Raw genomic sequence first — 24808 nt, 5'->3', positions numbered from 1 at the left:
TTGTGCAATAGTGTTGAGTTGCTTGTTTGCTTGAACATGCGCACATAAAGGGACTTATGATGTGTAAACTTTGCCAAGAAACAAGTGAGCACTGGATATAGCAAGGACATGGGCTTGGTCAAGTACAGCGGTGAGGGGTGTGGAGAGCAGTGTACTTGGGCCGAAGGACCCCCCCAGTTCAGCATTCCAAGCACGCACCGCAGTGTGGTATGATGCAGAGCCACGGAGGATCCTTCATAAAGTGCCCTTGAAAAACACCAAAGTGGGTTATGTTATGCAGATCTGTAGAGCGCGCTACCACCCGAGAGGGTACCGTGGAGCTGAGCAGGTGCGGGTCTAGCCACACCTCGAGCTTAGTGGGACTGCTCGAAAAGCCAGGTCTTCAGCTTCTTGCAGAATTCAAGTAGTGAGGAGTAGGATTTAATATGTAGTGCCAGGTTGTTCCACCCTTCAGGAGCGATGTAGGAGAAGGCTTTACTGACGGATCTGGTTTTCTGTATCCGTGATATTTGTGCAAGAAGGAGTCCGACCGAGCAGAGGTGTCTGGACGGATTGTGAAAGCAGATGCGATTGTTGAGATATGCTGGGCCAGTGTTATGTAGTGCCTTGAAAGTGTGGCGGAGTAGTTTGGATTGTGCTTGTTTGCATACGCGGGGTGCCAGTGGGGCTCCTTCAGGTGCGGTGTGATGTGAGTGCAACACGGGAGGTTGAGTGTGAATCTGGTTGCTGAGCTCTGAATGGTCTGCAGCCATCTGGTGAGTTTGTTGTTTACCTGGGCATAGAGGGTGTTCCCGAAGTCCAGCTTGCTTGTGACAAGGATACGCATGACAGGTCTCCGGCCGTTGCTTCGGAGCCTGGTTCGGGATTTTAAAAGTGGGACATTTCATCTAACATTCTCAGCAACACTAGCAGGCCTTATTGTATCGACAAGCCCTGTATCGTTTGATGAGCGCGCTCTATTCCCCAGCTAGACAAACCCTAACACACCTCTCTGGTTGACTCTCCATGCCTGTCCCTTCGTACACAGGAGACACTTCATACACATACCTCTCCAGCCAGGGATGCAGCTTCCATCCACCTACAGCAAACCATACAGTGCTATGACTGAGAAGAGTCACTGCGCTCAATGACCAATGAGCGTTAGCGATGCAGGGTTAAAGTGGAGAAACGCTGTCCTGTGCGAGGACAGAAAGTAACAGCCCATCTGAGTGGAGAGAGCAGCCAATGTTCAAACCCTAAACAAAAGTCACCAGGTACACAGAGAAAATGTACAATGTTGCACAATTTTATTTGTAAATATATTCTTCGTAAAAATCACACAGCAAAACACAAAGTTGCAATATCGATTCAACAACGCTTCAAAATGATCATTTACATATCAGTGAATAATTGTGCCTTTTTTATCTTGAACTGTAATACTGGCAAAACACCTGTAAAGGGAAGTGGGAAAAGACAATAGAAAGACAACACTATAAACACAATCAGCAACATATAAATAAAAAAAACGCAACAGAAATTTAATTCGATTTATTCTTCTTCTCCATGACCACAAACAAAAATACAGTATTAAAAGGAGATACAAATTATGCTCATAACTTCTCCCACAGTCTTCAAGAACCATCTTAAAATTACTGACCTTTAAACAAAATTATGTACAAGCCATGTGTGTGTAGAGATGAAGAAACAACAAATAAGGTTGTCCCTGGTGTTGTACAGGGATCTGAGAGAAACCATTTATAGTGAGGTCTGCACTTTCCATCAGCCAAGCAGACATGGGCTAAAGAAAAGGCAGAGTGAACCTGATAGGGAAGTGACGTCTAGGGACACTGGTCATCTACATGGGGACGTGACGTCTAGGGACACTGGTCCTCTACTTCTGGTAGCCAACCGCCAACGAGGACCATCAGTCTACGCTGCAGTGTCATGGCGCCCAAGGAGCTCGCTGGAGTCCTCACGTGATGATGACCCTTGAGATACTGATGTAAAACTGGAAGGAACAGATAATGCTCCAATGCACCCTCTGCGCCTAGAAGTAGACGTATCAGTATCAGTACCTCGCGCTTTGCTAGGTTGGCTTCCCTGACCATCTCACATCCGTCATGATGGAGCAGATTTCCTGTCGACTCTTTCCTACAGGTCGGTCCTTCCCTATATTTTATAATATTCCTAAAGGTCTGTGGAAGGTAATTAGCAAGAAAAGTCCGATCCACAAAGGCACTAACGGCTTATCACATGTAGGTTTCAATATATCTGCTTCTGTGATACTCAAAGAATGTCCTATGGTGTGAGTGTCAAAGTCTGGTGGCCCTGGATGCACCCCATGGCTGTGCACAGAGAAGAGTAGAACCGGAATGTACAAGACTCAAGTCTAAAAATAGTGCAATTTAATAATATTTTCCTGACCTCTGTGGTTTCAACGTAAGATTTTGGTTGACTTACAGGACATACTACCCTGTCTCGATGCAGCAATGCTGTTTACCTGCTGCGTTCTTTTCACTAATGGACTTGCCATTGTAAATCCTTTTATGTAGGGCTCGCAATCAAAGCCGCTAAAGTGAGATGACTTTGGAGGTAGCCATGTTAAGAAAAAAAAGGACACTTCATAAAACCGTGGTATTTTTTTTCATTCCTTCACACCATTTTGAGGCAGCTTAGCCACAAAACTGGAAATAGGATGTAGTGATGCAAGTAAGAGAGGGGTGATGTTCATAGTAATGGGATAGGGGTTGTTGGTAGTGTACATGTGTGATCAGTAGGCATAAGGGGGCTCTATGTGGGTATAAGTGGGGAGTGTGTGTTTGGGTGTAAGTTGGGTGTGTGTGTTTGGGTGTAAGTGGGGTGCTTGGGTGTGAATGGGGTGGGTGTAAGTGGGAGGGGTGTGTGTGGGTGTAAGTGGGAGGGGTGTGTGTGGGTGTAAGTGGGAGGGGTGTGTGTGGGTGTAAGTGGGAGTGGCGTGTGTGGGTGTAAGTGGGAGTGGCGTGTGGGTGGGAGTGGCGTGTGTGGGTGTAAGTGGTGTGGGTGTAAGTGGGAGGGGAGTGTGTGGCTGTAAGTGGGAGGGATGTGTGTGGGTCGACCTGTGCATTTGTGGATGCCTAGTGGCAGCAGTGGTGTGTGTGTGTGTGCATTTATATGCCCAGGTTTGGAGCCTATGGAGGGGCTTATCGGGAGAGACAGACAGTCTGTCCATCTGTGTCCCTGACGTTTCAAAATTGAGCATTGGATAAACCGCTGTGTTTTTGGTTTTCAGTTGTGTTTGTTATTCTTGAGATATCTCAACTTACCGTCCACTGGTGCGGGTCATTCAAAGGTTGCTGCAGAGGGTGGCCGTAGCGGGCATGCATGGTTGCTAAGTTTGTGCTGTTGAGAAACAAGGTAATCAGCACTATGAAGGGTTTTAAATGGTTAAGTGTTAGAGTCAACAAAAACGTGTTGTCTAGTGGCGCTTTCGTGAAGACTGTATATGGGCAATAGCCAATGGCTCACCCTATAATCTTTGTCAATCTGTATTTTAGAGGGTACATACCAATCTAAGGCATTTTTCATTAGTCTTGAATAAGGATAACATTCTGATGAGTGTCCAATATTGTACACCAATATGTTCAGCTCTAGACGATACATCAATATGTGTAGTTAAAGCCATGTGACGCAATCCATACTGTTTAAAGTTCTTACAATCTGTCCTGTACAAAATAAAGGGTTGAGAAAAATTCTGATGTTGTCCACTGATGTGTAATCTAAATTAATTATTAATGGTGAAGACCAGTCCATACTGAGTTATAGGTAGACTCTGGTTGATGTTTTTTTCGGATTGTTGTAGATCTGTCACGCCTCTGCACAAAACGACAGGATGGACTGATAGGCGCACCTCTGGGAGGGGTCCACACAGACCTCAGAGAACTGATGGAACAAAAGAGAAAAGTTAATAATGCTGCAAAGCTAGAAGAAAGCTGTAAACAGTATGTTTAATTCTAGTCTGCAAAGACGTTAGCACTAGGTTTGTTCATGAAGCTAAAATTGACTTTGGTCAAAAAGCTGTACAATTTGAATAAAAGCACACAGAAATATAGAGGGTCTGTGAAATGTTACTGTATGGAGAAGAGTGTGTGGATAAAATTGGAAAGAGGGTCCTCAACGCTGGAAGCGATGGCAATGTAGAATGAATACTACAGATAGAGGTTACCTACCCGTAACACTGAGCTTGCAGCTTGGCGTCTATCATAGATTGACAAACTTTGCGTACACCTGTCACATTGTGGTGGATTCAGAATAGTCTACAAACATTTACAGAGGCGCAGCCTGATGTCACTGAGCTAGAATAATCCTGCTTCAGAAGCACGAGGTTGAAGATCACAGCAGGATTAGTGCTGGGGTTTCCCTTCTTGTGATCTTTTCTTCAGGTGAGTCACACAAGTCCTGGTCGTTGGATCTCTGTTGTCGATACTACTACAGGAATCAGCATCCTCCACAATTTCTGGGCATTATCATTATGTTAAAGAAAGTAAAGGAGGCCCCCTTATCTGTCAAATCTGGGACAGGGGAGAAATGTAGAAAAACAAGGAGGTCCCACTAATAACCCTCAAAGGTGGTTAAGGTTATGCTAGAAGGTGTCTAGAATTTTGCTTTTGAGCAATACCAATCACACAATAATGTATTACCAAGTGCCCTGCACAGCTTATTCAACTGAACATAAACCAACAATTGTTGAAAACTTATCAAATAAAGCAATATGTATAAGGCTCAGAATCTTACAAGTCTTTGGTCAAAATTAAGAAAAAACAGGAAAGTTGTTTTTTTTAAAAATATAACATTTGTATGTTTATTTCGAAGTTACAAAATGATCACCATGATAACAATAAATTAAAAAAGCATACAGTGTCGCAATTAAAAACACATAGAATTATAGCTATAAGCAAAAAACAAACAATTTATACATTATAAGGGGCAATTTTCGCGCTGAGTAGAGGCGTTGCTGCGAGACTCCATTGACCACAGAGGCTTGTCCAAGAACCAAAACCTCGCCGCACCCGCTTCGCGGGTGCCGCGTCGCAAGGGAGGAAGCTGATATCTACCTACCGGCAACAGGAGCAGGAAAGCAGGAAAGGCAGAGGTAAGGGCGAGAGGCTCGGCGGGGCTGCGAGCGTGCGGGGACTCCAGTAACCAGGAGTCCCTGCGAGACCACGGATACAGCATCCGGTCCGCTCTCCCCGCTGGCCCGCCCCCTGCCCTCCCTGTGTCATTAAAGGCGCTACCTACCATCACCTGTTGGGGCAATTTTCGCGCTGAGTAGAGGCGTTGCTGCGAGACTCCATTGACCACAGAGGCTTGTCCAAGAACCAAAACCTCGCCCGCGTCGCAAGGGAGGAAGCTGATATCTACCTACCGGCAACAGGAGCAGGAAAGGCAGAGGTAAGGGCGAGAGGCTCGGCGGGGCTGCGAGCGTGCGGGGACTCCAGTAACCAGGAGTCCCTGCGAGACCACGGATACAGCATCCGGTCCGCTCTCCCCGCTGGCCCGCCCCCTGCACCTTCACACTCACCTATATTGGTGTGTATCACTTACAACGCAACTTTTACGTCGTAATGCTGTTACAACGCAGCTATTACAACGCAGGATCCATTACATCGGATGCCATTACAACGCATGGCATTACATAGCAGATGGTATTACAACGCATACCATTACATCGTAAGTATTGGTAAGTATATAATTTTTTTATTTTATTTAATATTATATAATTGATTTCATTATTATTAATTATAAATAAAAATATTTATTTATGTTTTTAAATATTATAAATTAAATTTATTAATTTAAGTAATTTTTTAAATAAGTATGAGTATAGGAGTATATGTTTTGGGGTACTGAGGTATATGTTTTGGGGTGTTTGGGTATTTTTAGGTTTTAGGGCAGGGTTTGGGTTTTGGGGTACAGGGGTGTTTTTAGGTTTTAGGGCAGGGTTTGGGTTTGGGGTACAGGGGTGTTTTTAGGTTTTAGGGTAGGGTTTGGGTTTTGGGGTACAGGGGTGGTTTTAGGGCAGGGTTTGGGTTTTGGGGTACAGGGGTGTTTTTAGGTTTTAGGGCAGGGTTTGGGTTTTGGGGTACAGGGGTGTTTTTAGGTTTTAGGGCAGGGTTTGGGTTTTGGGGTACAGGGGTGGTTTTAGGGCAGGGTTTGGGTTTTGGGGTACAGGGGTGTTTTTAGGTTTTAGGGCAGGGTTTGGGTTTTGGGGTACAGGGGTGTTTTTAGGTTTTAGGGCAGGGTTTGGGTTTTGGGGTACAGGGGTGTTTTTAGGTTTTAGGGCAAGGTTTAGGTTTTGGGGTACAGGGGTGTTTTTAGGTTTTAGGGGAAGGTTTGGGTTTTGGGGTACAGGGGTGTTTTTAGGTTTTAGGGCAGGGTTTGGGTTTTGGGGTACAGGGGTGTTTTTAGGTTTTAGGGCAGGGTTTGGGTTTTGGGGTACAGGGGTGTTTTTAGGTTTTAGGGCAGGGTTTGGGTTTTGGGGTACAGGGGTGGTTTTAGGGCAGGGTTTGGGTTTTGGGGTACAGGGGTGTTTTTAGGTTTTAGGGCAGGGTTTGGGTTTTGGGGTACAGGGGTGTTTTTAGGTTTTAGGGCAGGGTTTGGGTTTTGGGGTACAGGGGTTTGTGTTTTGGGTTAATTAAATTATATTTACCATTTTTAAATTAATTAAAATATATTTAATAAATTAAATTAATTTTATTTCATTAATTACATTTTTAAATTAAATTAATTAAATTAAATAAATTATTTCAATTAATTTAATTTAATATCAATTATAAAAATATGTACATTAAGTTAATTTTATTATTTTAATTAAATTAAATTATTCCCATTTTTTATTAAAATTACATTTATTAAATAGATATTTTATTAAATTAAATTAATGGCTTTTTTAAAATGTATTTTATTTAAATTAATTAAATTAAATTAATTAAATTAACTTAATAACATTTTAAAAAAAAGGTATACTTACCTATACTTACGACGTAATGCCATGCGTTGTAATACCATCTGCTATGTAATGCCATGCGTTGTAATGGCATCCGATGTAATGGATCCTGCGTTGTAATAGCTCCGTTGTAACGGAATGCGATGTAAAAATCCGCGTTGTACTGACACCAATCCCCTATATTATCTGACTAGACTCCCGCAGCGCGGGACGCAGCTCGGGGCGAAGACCGGGCTAAGAGCGGGCCGTTTGAGGCCGTTCGAGGACTGAGCGGACTGGACTGGCCCCTCCTCTTTCGCCATTTTTTCACGCTCCCTTCATTAAGTATACATCCGTTAAACAGTTCTTATTATTATTTCACTCTGGCTGTTTGATAGGCGATTATCCCTTGTCCCAAAAGCCATGAGTACCAGGGTAACACGGAGTAAGGCCTCCAAGGTTGGCCCGCAAATCAGTGGCCCCATGGATGACTTTATTACCCGTACTAATATAGCTATCGATCACGAAATATCCAAACTTCAAACTCGGGTCTCTTTAGAATTGGTAGCCGCCAGAAGACTGTCCCAAGTTATAGCACTCTCTAAAAGATCCTCCCTAGGCCACATAGCTGCTTCGGTTACCCCGGAGCGCACTACTATCCCCCAATGTGTAGTTACACAGGCTGATGTCCATCGGACTTCGTTCTGCTCCATCCCCGTCTCACCGGTAGAGCACCACTCTAACGCAGACAAAGCAAATATAGCGGTTGCTTCCTGCATCCAGAATCCAATTCCTAACCCCCAGGCATCCCCGACCATCATTAGTGGCAAACTACCCAAAAGAAAGCGCCGTTCACGTTCTGCCTATTCCCGCAAAAAGGCGAAAATTGCGGTCCCACAACATTTATCCTTGACAAGAGTATTGCCACCTATCGCAAAATTAGAGCAAAACCCAAGGTCGCAGCCCCCAAGTGAGGGAGGGACTGTGGAGTTAGATGCCACTTCCTCTATCACCATCCAAAAGGTTGAGGGCTCACAGGCTGAAGGGCTGGGTAAGAATGAAAGGGAATTTATAGATCTGGTCTGGGAAACCTTAAAAAAACTCCTTTCCCCTCTTGACCTCAGACTCTCAAGAATAGAAAACAATTTGCTCGAGATGGAAAAGAGCATTATTGCTCTGGCCACTCTCGGCTTGAGAAGTCTTGAAAATCAGGGCTATCCTGTAGCAGTCCCAATTCCACTAACCCCTACCACCCAAGCCCAGAATGCCCCGCCCTCAGTCCCAGCCACTATACGGCCGATTCCTAAGCCGAGGACTGTGGCCGTGGACCAAATTTCCACTACCACCAAACCTAAGGCTCCCCAACGGGCTCTCAAGCCTCAAACAGGAAAGCCTAAACCTGGTGCGTACCCTAAATCCATCCCGAGCGAAGTACAGGACCCCCCCCATAAAGGACAACTTTAGAGGGGGCTACATTGATCTTCCCCCAGAAGCCAAAGACTATGTGGTAGTATTAACGGGTGTCCCCCAGATTGGCGCAGGCCAATACGAGAATTATTGGTCGCTTGAAAACAAGATAATGTACTGGCTTAATGTAAACAGACCTATCCCTAACGGCCGGAGAAGTAGAGTCCGGGTGGTTCGAAGAACTCCCTGGGTGGGCCCATCAAAGAAAACCAGTCCTGGGGACTGTATAGTGGTGACCTTTGAGGATCCACATACGGCACAGTTTATCTGCTCCTGGCCTGGTAGTGAAGGGTCCTCGGTTATACCCAGGCCTCTGTCCTTTTTTTATCCACCGCGCCCCCGACATACCCTGGCGGATGATTGGACTTTGGTGCAGCATCAACCATGGAAGAGCCACTCTAATACTCACAACCATACTCTTCCACACTGGAATGGCCTCCCAATTTCAAATAGATATGGTGGCCTGGAAGAGGTAGATTGACTCTCTAGCCAGCATGCCCAATACCAACTGGGAAAACCACTATCACTACTTACGCCAAGGCTATCTGATCACTCACCCTCTGACCCCTTAGTAGGTTCAGTAGGGTTTGCAAACAGTTTAGCTATTGAGGAAGGGATGATGGTTCCAAACACTTCAGACCCTCAAGGTTTGGAAGACCGGCCGGATCCACCCAGCGTGACTCCTCGACCACTAACCCAAATGGTCCCAGCAGAGAGGAAGCCGACTTATACTACCACGGATCCCAATCATCAGCAGTCTGAACTTCGTGTAATGATCTCTAGAGGGGCTGTGTCTAATTCTCCCTTACCTACTTTTCCACCTTTTCCCCCTATCCCGGGTGCGCCGTTGATTAAGATCTTAAGCTGGAATGTGGCTGGGCTTGCCCGCAACTTTGATAGTCCTGAATGGATTGCCTTCCTAGAACCCTACAGCATCTGCCTCCTACAGGAAACCTGGTGCCAAGATCCCAGACACAGAGTAGGTTTCTCAACCTACTTTGTTCCAGCCGTTCAACAACTTGGCTCTAAAGGTCGCCCGTCCGGCGGTCTTTTGATTTGGGTCAGCATCGCTCTAAGGTTAAGTGTTACCCAAAGGTCCACTAAATCTCCTGACCTTCAATGGATAACAATACATCGTAAAGGAGGGAGGAATCTAGAAGTTTTTAACATCTATTTGAGGGGTTCTAGTGGTGGGACATCACGTCTAACCTCAACAGGCCTAAGTAGCGATTTAGCTTCCTGTAACATTGACTCCTATGTCCTTCTTGCTGGCGATTTTAACTGCTGCTTTGAGCCATTGGCCAGGGAAGATATTCTGGATACCTTTGAAGAGGACTCAAGGAGAGGTATCCCTATCCTAACCCTTGACCCGATTCCCAAATGGACACAAAGTGCGATAGACATTAACGCCCTTTGCCTTGAACACAATCTGAGACCAGTCAATGGTCGCTCTAAATCGGACCTTATGGGAGCTCATACATACAACAGGACGGGGCGATCTTCCAGAATCGATTTCATTATGCTTAATTACAATCTTTGGTCCTTCCATCAAGACATGGAGGTCATTGTGTCTTGTGACAGTGATCATAACCCACTCTCCCTATCCATTACTCTTCCTTGGCAGGATGGGACCCAAAACACTTCAGGCCATAAGTGGAAAACATCACATGAAATCGTTCCCTCAAACTGCGGGAGGCGCCTGAAGTGGGTAAGAGTCTCGGCGGACGAAGCAAGGATGGCACAAGCCGGGTGCATCCTGTTAGAGGTGGATTCTAGGCTTGATGCCTTAAGCCCCACTAGCAAAAAGACCTTACCACTATTTACAGAGACCATAGCGGCTTTGAGTGACTTGTTTATTATTTCCAAATCCAGTCCCAGGGTGGGTCTGAAAGGTGTCTCCAGGGCCAGAGACAAGTGGTACTCCTCTAAATGTCGAGCAGCGAAGGGGGCTCTTGTCTCTGCAGTAAAGAACCAAGAACCAATCAGAATAAGAGCTGCGAGGAAACTTTATAAAAAAAGCTGTGGCAGAAGCAAAAGAGGCCCATGATCTAAACTTCTGGCGGGAGCTAGCGGAAGCAAGCACACGGAAAAATGCCAAGGAGTTTTGGGATCTGCTAAGAGCCAGGGACAAGCCTATCGATCAGCAGCTAACCTGTAATATCCCCGGTGATGTATGGTTGGATCACTTCTTAAAGCTGTACTCTGCTCCACTGGGGGCACCTCACCATATTCTGGCTCCTTTACCTTGCCCCACAGCTGATCTTACAAGTAGCGATGGCTTATTTTCTAGACAGGAGGTAGAAAGGGCAATTAAGGGCATTGTACCCAATAAGGCTGCAGGCCCTGATGGGATTCCGGGCGACTTGCTAAAGTCCTATCCAGCATGGTGGAGCAGATTGATTGCTTCTCTCCTAAATGAGGTCCTGTTGGGAGGCTCTTTCCCTGATTCTTGGAGGGGTGCGGAAGTGGTCCCTATTTTTAAGAAAGGTTCCAGGGACGATCCGGCAAACTACCGCCCCATTAGTTTGCTGGATTCAACCCAAAAGGTCGCGGGTAAAGTAGTACTGACTAGGATTTTGCAGTGGGCAGAGGAAAATCAGATTTTGTCTGATTTTCAAGCAGGCTTTAGAACGGGGACTGGAACCATCGAGCAGACATTTTGCCTTCTAATAATTTATTGGAAAGTAGTGGTGCTGGGAGGGGGCAGTTTGTACTTGGTCTTTATAGACCTGCGTACAGCCTTCGACCTGGTCCCACGAGCATTATTGTGGAATGTCCTCAATGGGTTAGGCTTACCGCCTTATTTGCTGGCCTTACTTATAAAATTCCACTATAGCAATTTTGCCCAAATTAGATGGGGTTCCCAGGGGGAAAAAACATCTCGCATCCCGGTAAATAGGGGCGTCCGCCAGGGTTGTGTGCTTGCCCCCACTCTGTTCTCTCTTTATGTTAACGGAGTGGTGGAGCATCTCCTTCAACATCCATCAGATGCACCTTCCCTGGCGGGGAAGAAAATCCCGACGCTCCTATTTGCGGATGATACCCTTCTAATTTCTAAGTCACCAGCAGGCATCCAAAAACTGCTCTCTAGCTTCAAGACCTTTTGTGACGACAAAGGTCTGGCTATAAATATAGGTAAGACCAAGTTCCTTGTCCTTAACCCCCCCAAGAAATTCATTGCTCCCCCCGTTCTAGACTCCGTCCCTTTGGAGAGAGTCAAGGAATTAGATTATTTGGGCATACGACTCTCCGATTCTATGAGCTGGAAGGCACACCACCAAAAGGTGTTTCTTGCTCATAAGAGGGTAGCAGGAGCCCTGCTTAAAGAACAGCGTGCCTCATCATTAAAACCTATTGGGGCACTTCTAGATATTTATAGGGCAAGGGTTGTAAGCGCAGCACTATACGGTGCAGAACTGTGGGGCACTCAGAGAGTTGACACCTTGGCCTCCCTCGATAACAATTTTTATAAAGACCTTATGAGGCTCCCCCACAGTACTCCCACAATCCCCCTTTTGCTAGATGCGGGCTCCCGCCCAATATGCGATCAAGCAAAATTACGTCCCCTTTTATTATGGTCCAGAATATGGAATGTGCCTGAACTCCGCAGTTACGCAGATGCTCTAGAAGATCTCCTGTCTCTTCCGGGCTGCTATAAGATCACCTGGCTTAGGGAAGTTAAGTGCCTCCTTTATAAACTGGGTCTAGGAGATGCTTGGGGCAACAAATCAGCTCCCTCAAAACAACTGCTAAAAAAGGCGTACTGGTCATGGGTGGATAACGAAAGAATGTGCAATCCAAATCACTGCAAATCTGTTGCCCAGTTTTTGTTAATCAAAGAGCTCCCTTTCAGGGAACCCTATTTGGATTTAATTCACAATTCAGGCGACAGATCCCTGTACATTAAATTCAGGGTGGGGGTACTCCCTCTGGGCCAGTTTACCTCGACCTGGAAACCACCCTTACAAACTGTACCATTTTGTCCCTTTTGCGACACGAGGGTTGAGTCCGTTGCGCACCTGTTGTTCGAGTGCAACACCTATGCAATGCCTAGAAGGTTATGGTTGAAGCCCCTATGCAGGAGCCTGGGAACGAGATCTCATTTGGAAGCCCTGCGCATATTGCGCTCAGATGCAAGACCTTTTTTCGCCTGCTGTATGGCAAAATTCCTAGGCTGGGCTTGGCGTATAAGAACTGCAAAAAAACTGTTGATCCAGTAACATGCCCTTTCTCTCTTTTTGCCCTTTCTTAAAATTATCATTGATCGCTTTTTAAAATATTCAATGCTGATTTTGACGGTCATTGTATTGACTGTGCTAAAAATGTCTTTTAATTGATGTGATGTGTTGCTTTTATGATATGTTTTATATCGAAATAAAGCTTAACTAACTAACATTATAAGGTTAAAAATGTTCACAAGAACAGGGGTCGACGCGGCGTTTCGGTTTTGGAGCAACAGTTAAAACCTTCTTCAGGACCAAGTTCTAAAAGGAAACACACAATTACTTTTTTGTCCTTACAAATTATTTATAAAGCAGACATATTTACAAAAAACAATTCCTGTTGTTTTGGAGATGTAGAACATACTCCGGCTAAATAGCAGTTGGCACTAATCAAGACCTAGTCGTTGGTAATATTATTGGTATTGTCAGAACAAACCCGTACTTCTGTGAGAGACACCTTTAACACATGCTAGCATATTTTTACAGGGAGATAATAGCACTATATTTTCACCTAATAGGTGATAAGTAACAGTGGTATTGGTTACCTGGGTTAAAAAATTTATCTTCCAGATAAATCATGGAGGACCAGCCGCCCGAATGTAATTTCCAGGTCTTAGCTGTACTGCATCTTTTTCATAGATTCAGATGTACCTTTGGCAGTTATTATGCCTGTAGGTAAAGGACAGTAGAGCCATTATTAATGTCCTCATTCATTGATTTGCAAGTGGTGGGCAGAGATTTTATACACACTATATCTACCTTATGTTTTCAATAAACAGGATCGCACTCTGGTAGTAGGAGCCACCGATATAGGTTTTCTGTTTAACTGTGGGTAAGTAGAAATAAATTACCATGTTGTTTATCAAGGAGTGATTCCCAAATATCTCAGGGGATATTTTTGTACATATGTCTGCTTTATAAATAATTTGTAAGAACAAAAAAGTAATTGTGTGTTTCCTTTTAGAACTTGGTCCTGAAGAAGGTTTTAACTGTTGCTCCAAAACCGAAACGCCGCGTCGACCCCTGTTCTTGTGAACATTTTTAACCTTATAATGTATAAATTGTTTGTTTTTTGCTTATAGCTATAATTCTATGTGTTTTTAATTGCGACACTGTATGCTTTTTTAATTTATTGTTATCATGGTGATCATTTTGTAACTTCGAAATAAACATACAAATGTTATATTTTTAAAAAAAACAACTTTCCTGTTTTTTCTTAATTTTGACCAAAGACTTGTAAGATTCTGAGCCTTATACATATTGCTTTATTTGATAAGTTTTCAACAATTGTTGGTTTATGTTCAGTTGAATAAGCTGTGCAGGGCACTTGGTAATACATTATTGTGTGATTGGTATTGCTCAAAAGCAAAATTCTAGACACCTTCTAGCATAACCTTAACCACCTTTGAGGGTTATTAGTGGGACCTCCTTGTTTTTCTACATTATCATTATGTTGACAACAATCCCGTGATCTATGTATACTCTTTAGAGTAACAGTATATGATTTTAAAAATCATACAACATAACAATTTTTTAATTAACTTGTTTTAATTATGTGTATTGAATGAATATGTTTATATCAATTTTTTATCAATATAATTAAAATTTTCAATTTATTATACAAATTTTCTTGAGTCCTTATCTCCTTATGGTGTGTATTTTTACCTGTTTTTGTCAGACTGTGTAATTTTTTTGCCTGGGCTTTTACCCTTACTCATGTCGATACTAGTTCTCTCCATTGGTGTGTGGCATAAGGTCGCTTTAATGATGTCTGATAGTATCTCCTGAGATACACCTGTAGGTTGAAGATTCTCCAGCCGGTCAGTAATTGCTCATCTTAACTAAACAATTTATATATAAAAAGTGTGAAAAAGTGTTCCACTACCTCGCCGCAGCATCACTTCAATATCTAAGACATGGACATTCACCGCTGCTTCCGGTAGCCACAGAGAGAAATACAACAGGGGTTGTTCAGCATTGGAATATATCTTATCAGGCTAAAACCCTAAGAGTCGAGAAATAAAAATCCATGTTAAGTCTGTCATCCATTGTGCATCACAGAGGCCAATAAAAAAGATGAACTGGTCAATGCAGTAGCATACCTGTGTGCAACGGATAGTGGGGCGCTACAAAGAGAGAATGTGAGAGGGAATACATCAATTTCCTTTCCCATGAATTAAAAAAAAACTAATATCACCCATGCTGTTAATATTTGAGAAATTCAGATGTAGCAAGAGATGCCCGAGCCACAGCTGTAGGGTTAGGTCATTGCCCTTGTGTGTTTGTAACAAGCCACACACTACAAAGGACTTGTTTTCAGAAATCTGACTCCCTCTGAGGGATATTACTTCTCCCTTGTGATTACTCATCATGAGATATGTGCACCGTGTTGACTTGTAAGGTTATGATTGAAGTTACCCAAAGATATCAAAGGGAACCACAGGTTAAAACAATCTGGGTAGAAGCATGGTTAGAAGCGTATTCTGTGTTTTGGCCTAGCTCTGTCATTAAATTAAATAGAAATATCAGTTTCTGGTATTCATGGATTAATGCAGGTATTTTTTATCTTAAAGATGTCTATTCAAACAATGCTTTCATTTCATTGAGGAGTTACAAAAAAAATGTAGTTTACCTCAATCTCACCTTATCAAATATGAACATTTGTGTAACTCGATTTTAGACTCATTTTCTCATGTTATTCCTTCTAATGTTAAGGCTGATTTATCAATTTATATTCAAACTGTTGCCACATCATCTCATGGTGTTTCTATTTTATATAAAAAATTATCCAATTCTCTAGGAAAATAACATTTTAATATTTTGGAATAATGAACTTTCAATCTCCTTGTCTATTGATACTTGGAAAGATATTTGGCTTAACAGTATTTCTGGTTGGTTACCTGTCTTGCTTTATCAAACTAGTTCTTATATTTTATTCTATTTACGTTTATTTCAAGCTAAACTTCTTCAATCTTCAACTTGTTGGCAATGTCAATTACATCCTGGTACATTACACCATATGCTTTTCGAATGTCCTTTAATTTTTTAATTCTGGACTGAAGTTTGGGATATTATAAAAAAGATTTTAAATGTTCATGATGAGGTTTCCTTCAAATGAGTAATATGCAAATCTGCTGTTCTCTCGCAAAACTTAAATGACTTAGAAGGTAAACTTTTACATTTTCTAATATCAGCTGCTTTAAAATCCATTACATTTTGATGGAAAGATGTTTTGCTATTATCAGTTCATGCTTGGTGGTCTTGGGTTATTTTTACAAGGGGAGCTCAGTGGTCCTTGACTGGTATTAATCATAATTCTAATCCTTATCACTCTTTTTGGAAACCTGTTGATATATATTTATCTTCTTAATTATATATTTATATCTAGTTTTCTTTATTATCGATATTATATTAGACTAACTTTTACGGTATAGTAGCTCTATTTATAGTTAATGCAATAATGTTACAGTTGTTTCCTTTCCCTCCCCCTTTTTAGTTTTTCAGTGAATATTTGCAATTTTGTTACCTATTGTAATTCAATTGATGTTTTTGCATCTTTTTATTGTGTTTAGGTATTTTCGCTTAATATTTTTTCTGTATTGTCTTTGTTTATTGATTAATATGATAACTCAGTAAAATATTTTGAACTTAAAAAAAAAAGAGGCCTTATATAAAATGATGACACTCCCCCGACTATTGGACGTCTTGGAGAATACCCCGTTTCCTGTCCCCCCAAAGTATTTCAAAACGATAGATGCATTAGTCTCGGGCCTTCTTTGGGGTAATAAACCAGCACGCATATCACGTAGCAAGTTAATTAGGGACTGGTATGATGGGGGTGTTGCCCTCCCGGATATTCAATTATATTACTGGGCGGCCCAATTAAAAATAATAAATCAGTAGTTACACGCACCCCAAACAGAACCAGCATTCCAAGCAGACAGGTATGAGTTGGGAGAGGCAGGAATATTCGCCGCACTATATGATAAAAGAGGCACCTCTTCCCTTCTTGGCTCAACGGGACACACAGTAGGCCTTTGGTATGGAGCACAGACCCGTCTTAAATGCAAGGACACTATTACACAAATGACTCGGCTTTGGTCCTCACGACGACTGGGCAGACTTCGCAATAGTAAGGGTTTCAGAGCGTGGGATCTGATAGGTATCTCCACGGTAGGAGACCTGTGGAAAGGAGGGGCTGTATTGCCATTTGAACAGCTTCAAACCCAAAATGATTTAGCGCCCACGGAGAAATTCCAGTACTTGCAGATTAGTCATGCCTTAGGGTCGGTTATTCCACCAGGTACGGATGTACCGGAATCCACCCCGCTAGAAGATAGACTGCTTACAGAACACATGCCCAAAAAACTAGTTAATAACTTACTGGACCCAACACAGAAACTAATGAGCATTTGGTCAACTGATCTAGGGGAATTTGATGAGGCGGACTGGCAGACAGCGCTATCTTCCCCGCAAGAGGTGGCCATACCCTCCGGACTCTGTCTGGTACAGCTGAAAATACTGCATCGAGTATACTATACTAGGGTCACCTTGCACACTATGGGGAGAGCCACACACCGCTTTTGTCTAAGAGGTTGCGGGGAGGAGGGAACATTCTTTCACACCATATGGCAATGCCCCCTGGTGGCAACATACTGGGCTAAGGTCATGAGGACAATGTCACAGGTAGTGAAGGAGTCTGTCGTCCCAGCACCTCAGCGCTGTCTATTGAACATCTGGGAACCAAACGATCTTACTCACTTTGCCCAGGACTGGGTAACACTGGGTATAATGTAGGCTAAACGTAATACAGCCAAGTATTGGGGATCTGTGGAGGTACCCGCAGACTGGTGCAGAGATCTTGATGTAGCAATGTTGGCGGAGGGAGCGGTATACCTGCACCGGGGATGCCCTCGGAAATGGGACAGAATTTGGAATGCCTGGAACGAATATAGGGGATATCTGTGCGAACCACCAAGACAAGATGAACAGAGTGACACTGATTAAGAGGTGGGAGGGAATGAGGGACTTAAATGATGTACCAAAGGAAACTAATATAGACTATCCTAATTTTCTGCATCATGTACTGCCTTTATTATTTATTCTGATCAGCCATGACCAATGTATGTACCTTTTGATTGCTTTATGCCCTACTACTGGTATTCATAACAATAAAAAAATATATTTTTTAAAACAAAGAAGCGTATTCTGTGTTTGTGACAATCTCGTGTCCTTGTGGTAATCGTTGTACTCTGTAAAAATGTGCAACATAGCATTATGATGTAACACAAGAGAGAGCTCTGTTCTTTGTGAACAGGTGTAGGGACTTGGCCGGTGATGGGCACACCAGATGGCGGGGGTGTCATGAAGCGAACCAGCATCCTACCTCTGTTTTCATGACACAAATGTTCAAGAGACTGAGCCACAGCAGTGGAAGCAGGTTATCTTAGATCCTACATCCTCCATCACAATGAACGAAGGAGTCACCCGTCACTAGGGTGCATTCTCTATCATGAGATGGGCCCACAGCAATAGAAGCAGGTTATCTTCGATCCATCCAGTGGACCATCAAAATGAACCGAGGGGTCAACAATAATTGGGCTGTATGCTGGGACTGCGGAGTTCCTCACCTGCTGAAAGTGACAGTGCAGATTTCTTCTATGTGACGCAGCATGTCTATGTTAGATATCTGCTTTAAACATTTTTAGGTTTTGCCTAGACAGAGCATGCGCTGTCTCTGCAAGACACTGTGTTGCATAACGTGGGCTTACAGCCAGACCGTAGCTTACCATTTCCTTCATTCCAGTTTGTCTTCGAATGCCTGTGTCATGTCCTCCTCTTGTTTTTGGCCCTCCCCTGGAGCATGGACCAAGTACTCATGTCCTTCCTCTGCTCGTTATTGGAGCTACTTTTTGTTTTTAGTTCAAGCATTCCAAATGAGTGCTTGTGTTTTCGTTCAATATCCCCATGCATTTAGCTTCTATTCCCTCCGATCTGCCGCCCTTTCATGTTGCTTCTTTTACCTCCCACTCCCTGCCTAACAGTGTAAGCAAACCAGCCCATCTATGACAGTGAATAGGTCCGTAGGTGTGTGGCACAGAATAAACAAAAATAAAGTGTGGCTGTGATTATGCATGCCTCCCAAATAAAGAATGCTGTATTATTATTTCTTGACCCCAAATATCATTTTCTGAGTAAAATGTTGTTTCTGGGATGTTCTTGTCCAAAATATAGTGTTCACTACTACAGCGCCTCTTCAACACTGACAAAAGCTATAAGAGTCTCTTCAGAGATTAAGGGCCCCATAGAATTTGAACCGAGGCTCTAGCGTAGGCCTTTGACTGCATCCCTCTAGGCCACTGCACTCTATTCTGTATCACTCCACTCTACTCTATTCTGATGCACTCTACACCACTGCACCCTGCACCACTCCACGCTGCACCTGTGCACCCTATGCCACTCCACTCTACGCCACTGCACTCGTCTGCACCACTGCACTCTACGCCAATGCACTCTATGCCCCTGCATTCTACTCTGCACCGCTAACGCTACTTCACTCTACTCTAAGCTGTGACACTGCACTCTACACCACTGCACTCTACACCACTACACACTACTCTGCATCACTCTATGCCACAGCACTCAATGCCACTCTACGCTGCACCACCACACTTTACGCCACAGAACTCTAGGCCACTCTACTCTGCACAACTGCACTACGCCACTCTACTCTGCACTACTCTACGCCAATGCACTCTTACACCACTGCATTCTATGAAACTCTGCTCTACTCTGTACCACTGCGCTCTACACCCCTTTTCTTTACTTTGCACCACTCCACTCTATGCAACTCCACTCTGCACCACTCTACTGTAGTCTGCACCACTTTACTCTATGCCACGGCACTCTACATGGACTCTCCTTTGCACCACTCTACACCACTTCACTGGAGGAAAGTCCTTCTCCTACCTCGCAGCAAGGGCCTGGAATGACCTCCCCTCCACCAAACCCCCACACTGCCCCAGTTCAGGAAGGATCTTAAGACCTGGCTCTTCGGATGACCCCAAGCACTCTACGGAGCAGCACCTCCCCCTTCCTAGCGCCTTGAGACTCTCGTGGGTGAGTAGCTGCGCTTTACAAACCCCTGATTGATTGGTTCACACTCAGTGCCTTTGCTTTCTATGCCACTCCACTCCACTCTTGGCCACTATACTGTAGGCTACTCCAAGCCATTCTATTTCACTCTACTCTGTACGACTCTATGCCATGCCACTCCACACCACTCTGCTCCACTTTACTCCACACCACTCCAGTTGAGTCTGCCCCACTCTCCTATACGCCACACAGCTCTACTCGTCTCAGCTCCACGCAACATAACTCCGCTGTACAATATGGCTAAAAGGCATTGGCAAAGCCAATATCTCTAGCATAGGCGAAACCTATTAGCTTTGCCAGTGGTTGTTCTTTTAAAGGAGGAAAATGTAAAAGAGTTTAGGTAGCAAGGATGCTACGTGGTTCGATGAAGTTTGGAAAAAAATCATTACATACATTGCTATTAAAAAATTGAATAAGGTTTTTTAAAATCTGAAGTCATTTTTTACTCTCAATTATCAGAACTGTGGGAACCGCAAGTGGGCAGAAAGATTAATGGTAATAAATATTAATAATTACGCAACTGAAGCTTAAAATGAAAGCGGTGAACCCCACTGAGCCCAATCTCATCCCCACAACATCCCTTTCTGCACTCTACCTGGTCCAAGACTTCTTTGTCAGACACCAAGAGATTATCATCGCTCTTTGGTCTCAGAAGAGGCATGGATTGCGCGGTCAAGGCCTTGACATTCCCTGGTATTTCTGTAAGAAACAGATTGGAGAACACAAAGAACAATGTTAGGGTCTGGAACAGAACCAAATGGCACTGCCTCACTCTCTCAACATTACAATAACAGCCCACTTTTCTTCATGTGTCGCTATAACTGCAATGCTTTTGCTATGAGTGATCGTCTTGCTACAAACTGTGTTCTCGCCATGTTAGCCGAGGTACTGTGTGGTTGAATCTCTGCTTGGCCAGCTCCTTTGACTTCATTTCTCTGATAGCTATCACCTTCCTAATGTAGCATTTCAGCCAGCTGCAAAGGGTTATCCAGTCACAAAGGCCCTCTGCACAAGGTATTGGCTGAAACCATAGACGAGGGAGTATAACGAAGGAGAAGGGCTTTAATGACTGGTATGTCCTGTGGCAGAGGGCTACAAGGCTATTCGAACATTCAATCTACCGAGGGCTGAATATTCTAAAATAAAATGAGAGAAACAGAAAGACATACATTGAAATGATGGAGCAGAAAGTCTATGCCAGCCATCATGGGCATTGAGCTGCTTCATTGTCTTCAGTGGAGCTACCAACACTCCTGATGTTAAACATAGTGTTACAGCCCGCTGCGAATGGCTATACTGCTTGTTAAAAGCCTTCTCCTGATTTGTAGGGCCAATATTCTAATAGACTTATAACCCTTCTGCCTCAGGCTATACTGGTTGTTAAAAGCCTTCTGCTGATTTATAGGGCCAATATTCTAATAGACTTATAACCCTTCTGCCTCAGGCTATACTGGTTGTTAAAAGCCTTCTGCTGATTTATAGGGCCAATATTCTAATAGACTTATAACCCTTCTGCCTCAGGCTATACTGGTTGTTAAAAGCCTTCTGCTGATTTATAGGGCCAATATTCTAATAGACTTATAACCCTTCTGTCTCGTACTATACTGGTTGTTAAAGGCCCTCTCCTTCTTATAACTCGGTTTCAGGGCCTTTATCAACTAGTGCAGCCCTCAGCAGTGAGCTATATTAATGTCCAGGCGATTAAAGAGAATATTGGACTTAAGTCATAGCTCTCTCTTTTTTATTTTTTCATTTAACCCCTTTGATGCTTCTGTTGGCCAACTGCCGTCGCAAGCACTACCTCCGTAGTGCTGCGCACGTCCGCTGGCCGCCGCGGCCCCGCCTACTCCGGAATTGCTGCTGCGGTTAAGCGGTTAAAGGATGCTTCTCTTGATCTTTTAATAAAAGTTTGTTTCACTGGTGTAGCCAAATCATTTTAAACTCAATGCTTTCAAAGAGTGCAGTCAGAAAACTGGAATTCCTTCAAATATTTTTAATCAAATCTACTGACGAAAGAACAAATGGCACGACTTTTATAGCCATTAACATGAGCAAGTAGGTTTGTGCCCCGCACATGAACAAGTTTTAAACGAACAAATGTTCTACGAGAGGCAGAGAGAACTGTACAGTGCCAATATTATAAAAAATTGATTACTATGGTTCACTGGATGACAAGCTTTTTATTCTCCAATAATATTTTCAGTGGTATCAGCTGCGTATAGTTTGTTTCTCAAATGAAACAGCTCTAACTTCTAAATCGCTGGGACCCGCTTTGTATCCGAGATTATTAAAACATGATAAGTTAGACAATAATGCCTCAGAACATGTTATTGCAATATTCAACATTCAACTGCAGCCCTGGCAAGTGCAATCTACATCCAGACTTCAAAGAATAGAACACTGTGTTTAATGTTGTATGTGATGATTAAACTATAGTGTTCCACTAATGCTGAGGTAGGTGTGACAATCTTGGATGAGGGGGAGGCCTTCACAGTGCCATCTTCAGATGGTGTGCAGAGCTCTGGGGTCGACTCACAGACCTGCTCATGAAGGCAGGCTTGTATACATCTGTATGAAAGGGCTTCTTCGAAGAACTGTGGCCCAAGGCATCCTGTATGTGACAGACCTTTAACATATCAAAGAGAGTCGAGAACACTAAATGCACTCTATGCTGACAGGAAGGCGGAAGCGAGAAGCGAGGGGCCAACGCTCCCCACAGTGGCACCGGTGGTCACCACACAAGTCTAGCAGCCCCACCTGTAAGAGATCTCTGCTTCGGAAGCCCGATGGGCGAGTACTTCCAGACCCTCAGGATGGGCTCCCCGCTACCATGTTGAAGCGGTTGTATGACGGTACAACGCATGTAAATACATTGTGTGCCTTTGCCACGCATTTTTTGCACGCATGGTTTTACGGCGAATATGCATTTACAATGCATGCCAATACCACACATTGTTCTTAGATTTAAAAACAATGCATTTGTGGGGGGAGACCCCACACACCCCCAACGTACCTTAAATGCATGGCATGCGTAGTAAATGCATATTCGCAGTAAAAATAATGCGTGCTTAAAAATGTGTGGAAAGGCACACCGAGGTAAAAACCTCATTGTAAAGGCTGTTTCCCATTGAAGCGAGGGGCCCACGCTTTCCACAGTGGCACCGGTGGTCACCACACAAGTCTAGCAGCCCCACCTGTAAGCGATCTCTGCTTCAGAAGCCTGTTGGGCGAGTACTTCCAGACTCTCAGGATGGGCTCCCCGCTACCATGTTGAAGCGGTTGTATGACGGTACAACGCATGTAAATACATTGTGTGCCTTTGCCACACATTTTTTTGCACGCATGTTTTTCCCATGCATATGCATTTACAACGCATGCCAATATCACGCATTGTTTTTAGATTTAAAAATGATGTATTTGTGGGGGGAGACCCCCACACACCCCCAACTTACCTTAAATGCATGGTATTGGCATGCGTTGTAAATGCATATTCGCTGTAAAAATATGCGTGCTTTAAAATGTGTGGTAAGGCACACCGAGGTAAAAACCCCATTGTAAAGGCTGTTTCCCATTGAAGCGAGTAGCCAACGCTTCCCACAGTGGCACCGGTGGTCACCACATAAGACTAGCAGTCCCACCTGTAAGAGATCTCTGCTTCAGAAGCCTGTTGGGCGAGTACTTCCAGATCCTCAGGATGGGCTCCCCGCTACCTTGTTGAAGGGAGCTTTGCGAGTGCAGCATTCCGTTCTTCCTCACCGGAATCCGGCTGGGCCGCAAGGGAGGCACGGAGCTGCAAGCCACCAAGAGAAGAAGAGAACGAATCAACGAAGAACAGAATGAAAATGAAAATTCAGAACCCAGTGGTTTGAGACACCAGTGACGTGATCAAACAGTAAACTGGTTTCTGATTAACTGTACCTACGTGACATATCAGAATGGTAATTGGAGTGAGTCTCATTATATACTTGATATCCAAAACATTACTGACTAAGAAGTTACTTTACTGTACATGTTACTATGTTTGTTGACTCTGAGTCAGTGGCTGTGTCCATTACGTGCTTAATGCAGTTTTCTAATCTAGAAATTGTATCAATTTAAACAATGAATGAAGAGGTTTGAATATAAAATGATTTAATCAATGAATTGTACTACTCCCTCGCTGCTACATCACCCTTTCACTGGGATTCTCTGTTTTAGTGGTTGTGCAACATGTTTGCGTCAATGACAGAGATCCACTTAGAAGATCTTTCGAGGGGGAAAAAGTAGGCTTTTGTGCAACTTTCCTTCTTGTGAGATCTGATGTGCCCTAAACTGAAGGAAGCGACACCTCTGAAGAATCGCGGGAGATCTAGATTACGAGGTTTTCATTGAAGGCTTTGTTGGAATGTGTTCACCAAATTTTCTGTTTTACCCCTTAATCTTATTCGTCGTAGAACATTGCTTGTTTCCCTGTACAGGTTGTGTGGGTTGATATGGGGTGGATGGAGCCTTGCCCTGGTATATGTGGGTTGACCGAACTTCTTAGCCATTTGGAACCCCTGCACTAGATATGGGTATGGGAGTAAAATTACACGAGATATGAAAGGAATCATGGAATTATTTAGCCCACTTGGTGTGCATACCTCTCCACATGTAGCTAGTTTCTCCCCCTGCTACTCGGCGGTCTATACAGAGTGCGGATTAAGAGGGCGAGGAGCGCTATGGACATCAATACCTGCCGTGTGCCCATGTGTGTACACAATTCCCCTTTCTTTGCTTCAGTGTGACCATACCGCTCATGGCCCTGCAGCTGTTATGTAGTAGGTTGCCTCTGGTGGACAAGAGTGTAATTGGGGAATGTTGTTGACTCCTCTGGTTATACTGCAGTTTTGTATGTTTATTTAGAGGTGCAATGTGAAACACTGATATATGCTACAGTCAGTATGATGCTCTGATTACACATGCTAGGTGCCCATGTTTTGTTGTGCAATAAATCAATAAAAAAAAAATATTTTCTTTAAAAACGTATTATTCATAGAAAGTG

The 24808-nt window shown here is 43.6% G+C and overlaps 1 protein-coding gene across 6 annotated transcripts in view; it reads right to left on the bottom strand.

Annotated features, from left to right (window-relative positions):
* Positions 1 to 1264: 1264 nt before the first annotated feature.
* Positions 1265 to 24808, bottom strand: part of AGBL5 (AGBL carboxypeptidase 5) — a 482741-nt gene continuing 459197 nt past the window's right edge. For all 6 annotated transcript variants that reach the window (XM_078650056.1, XM_078650058.1, XM_078650055.1 and 3 more), the window contains 3 exons: positions 23424 to 23575; positions 20381 to 20484; positions 1265 to 3897 (listed from right to left, as the gene is read on the bottom strand). In XM_078650056.1, the coding sequence (XP_078506182.1) occupies positions 3823 to 3897; positions 20381 to 20484; positions 23424 to 23575 (331 nt within the window). In that variant the 3' untranslated portion in view covers positions 1265 to 3822. The remainder of the gene's footprint in view (positions 3898 to 20380; positions 20485 to 23423; positions 23576 to 24808) is intronic.

Source organism: Lissotriton helveticus, chromosome 6 (genome assembly GCF_964261635.1).
Source record: "Lissotriton helveticus chromosome 6, aLisHel1.1, whole genome shotgun sequence".
Taxonomy (NCBI): Eukaryota; Metazoa; Chordata; class Amphibia; order Caudata; family Salamandridae; genus Lissotriton; species Lissotriton helveticus.
Note: the sequence above shows the minus strand (reverse complement) of the source record. Positions and strands in the feature narration are given on the sequence as shown.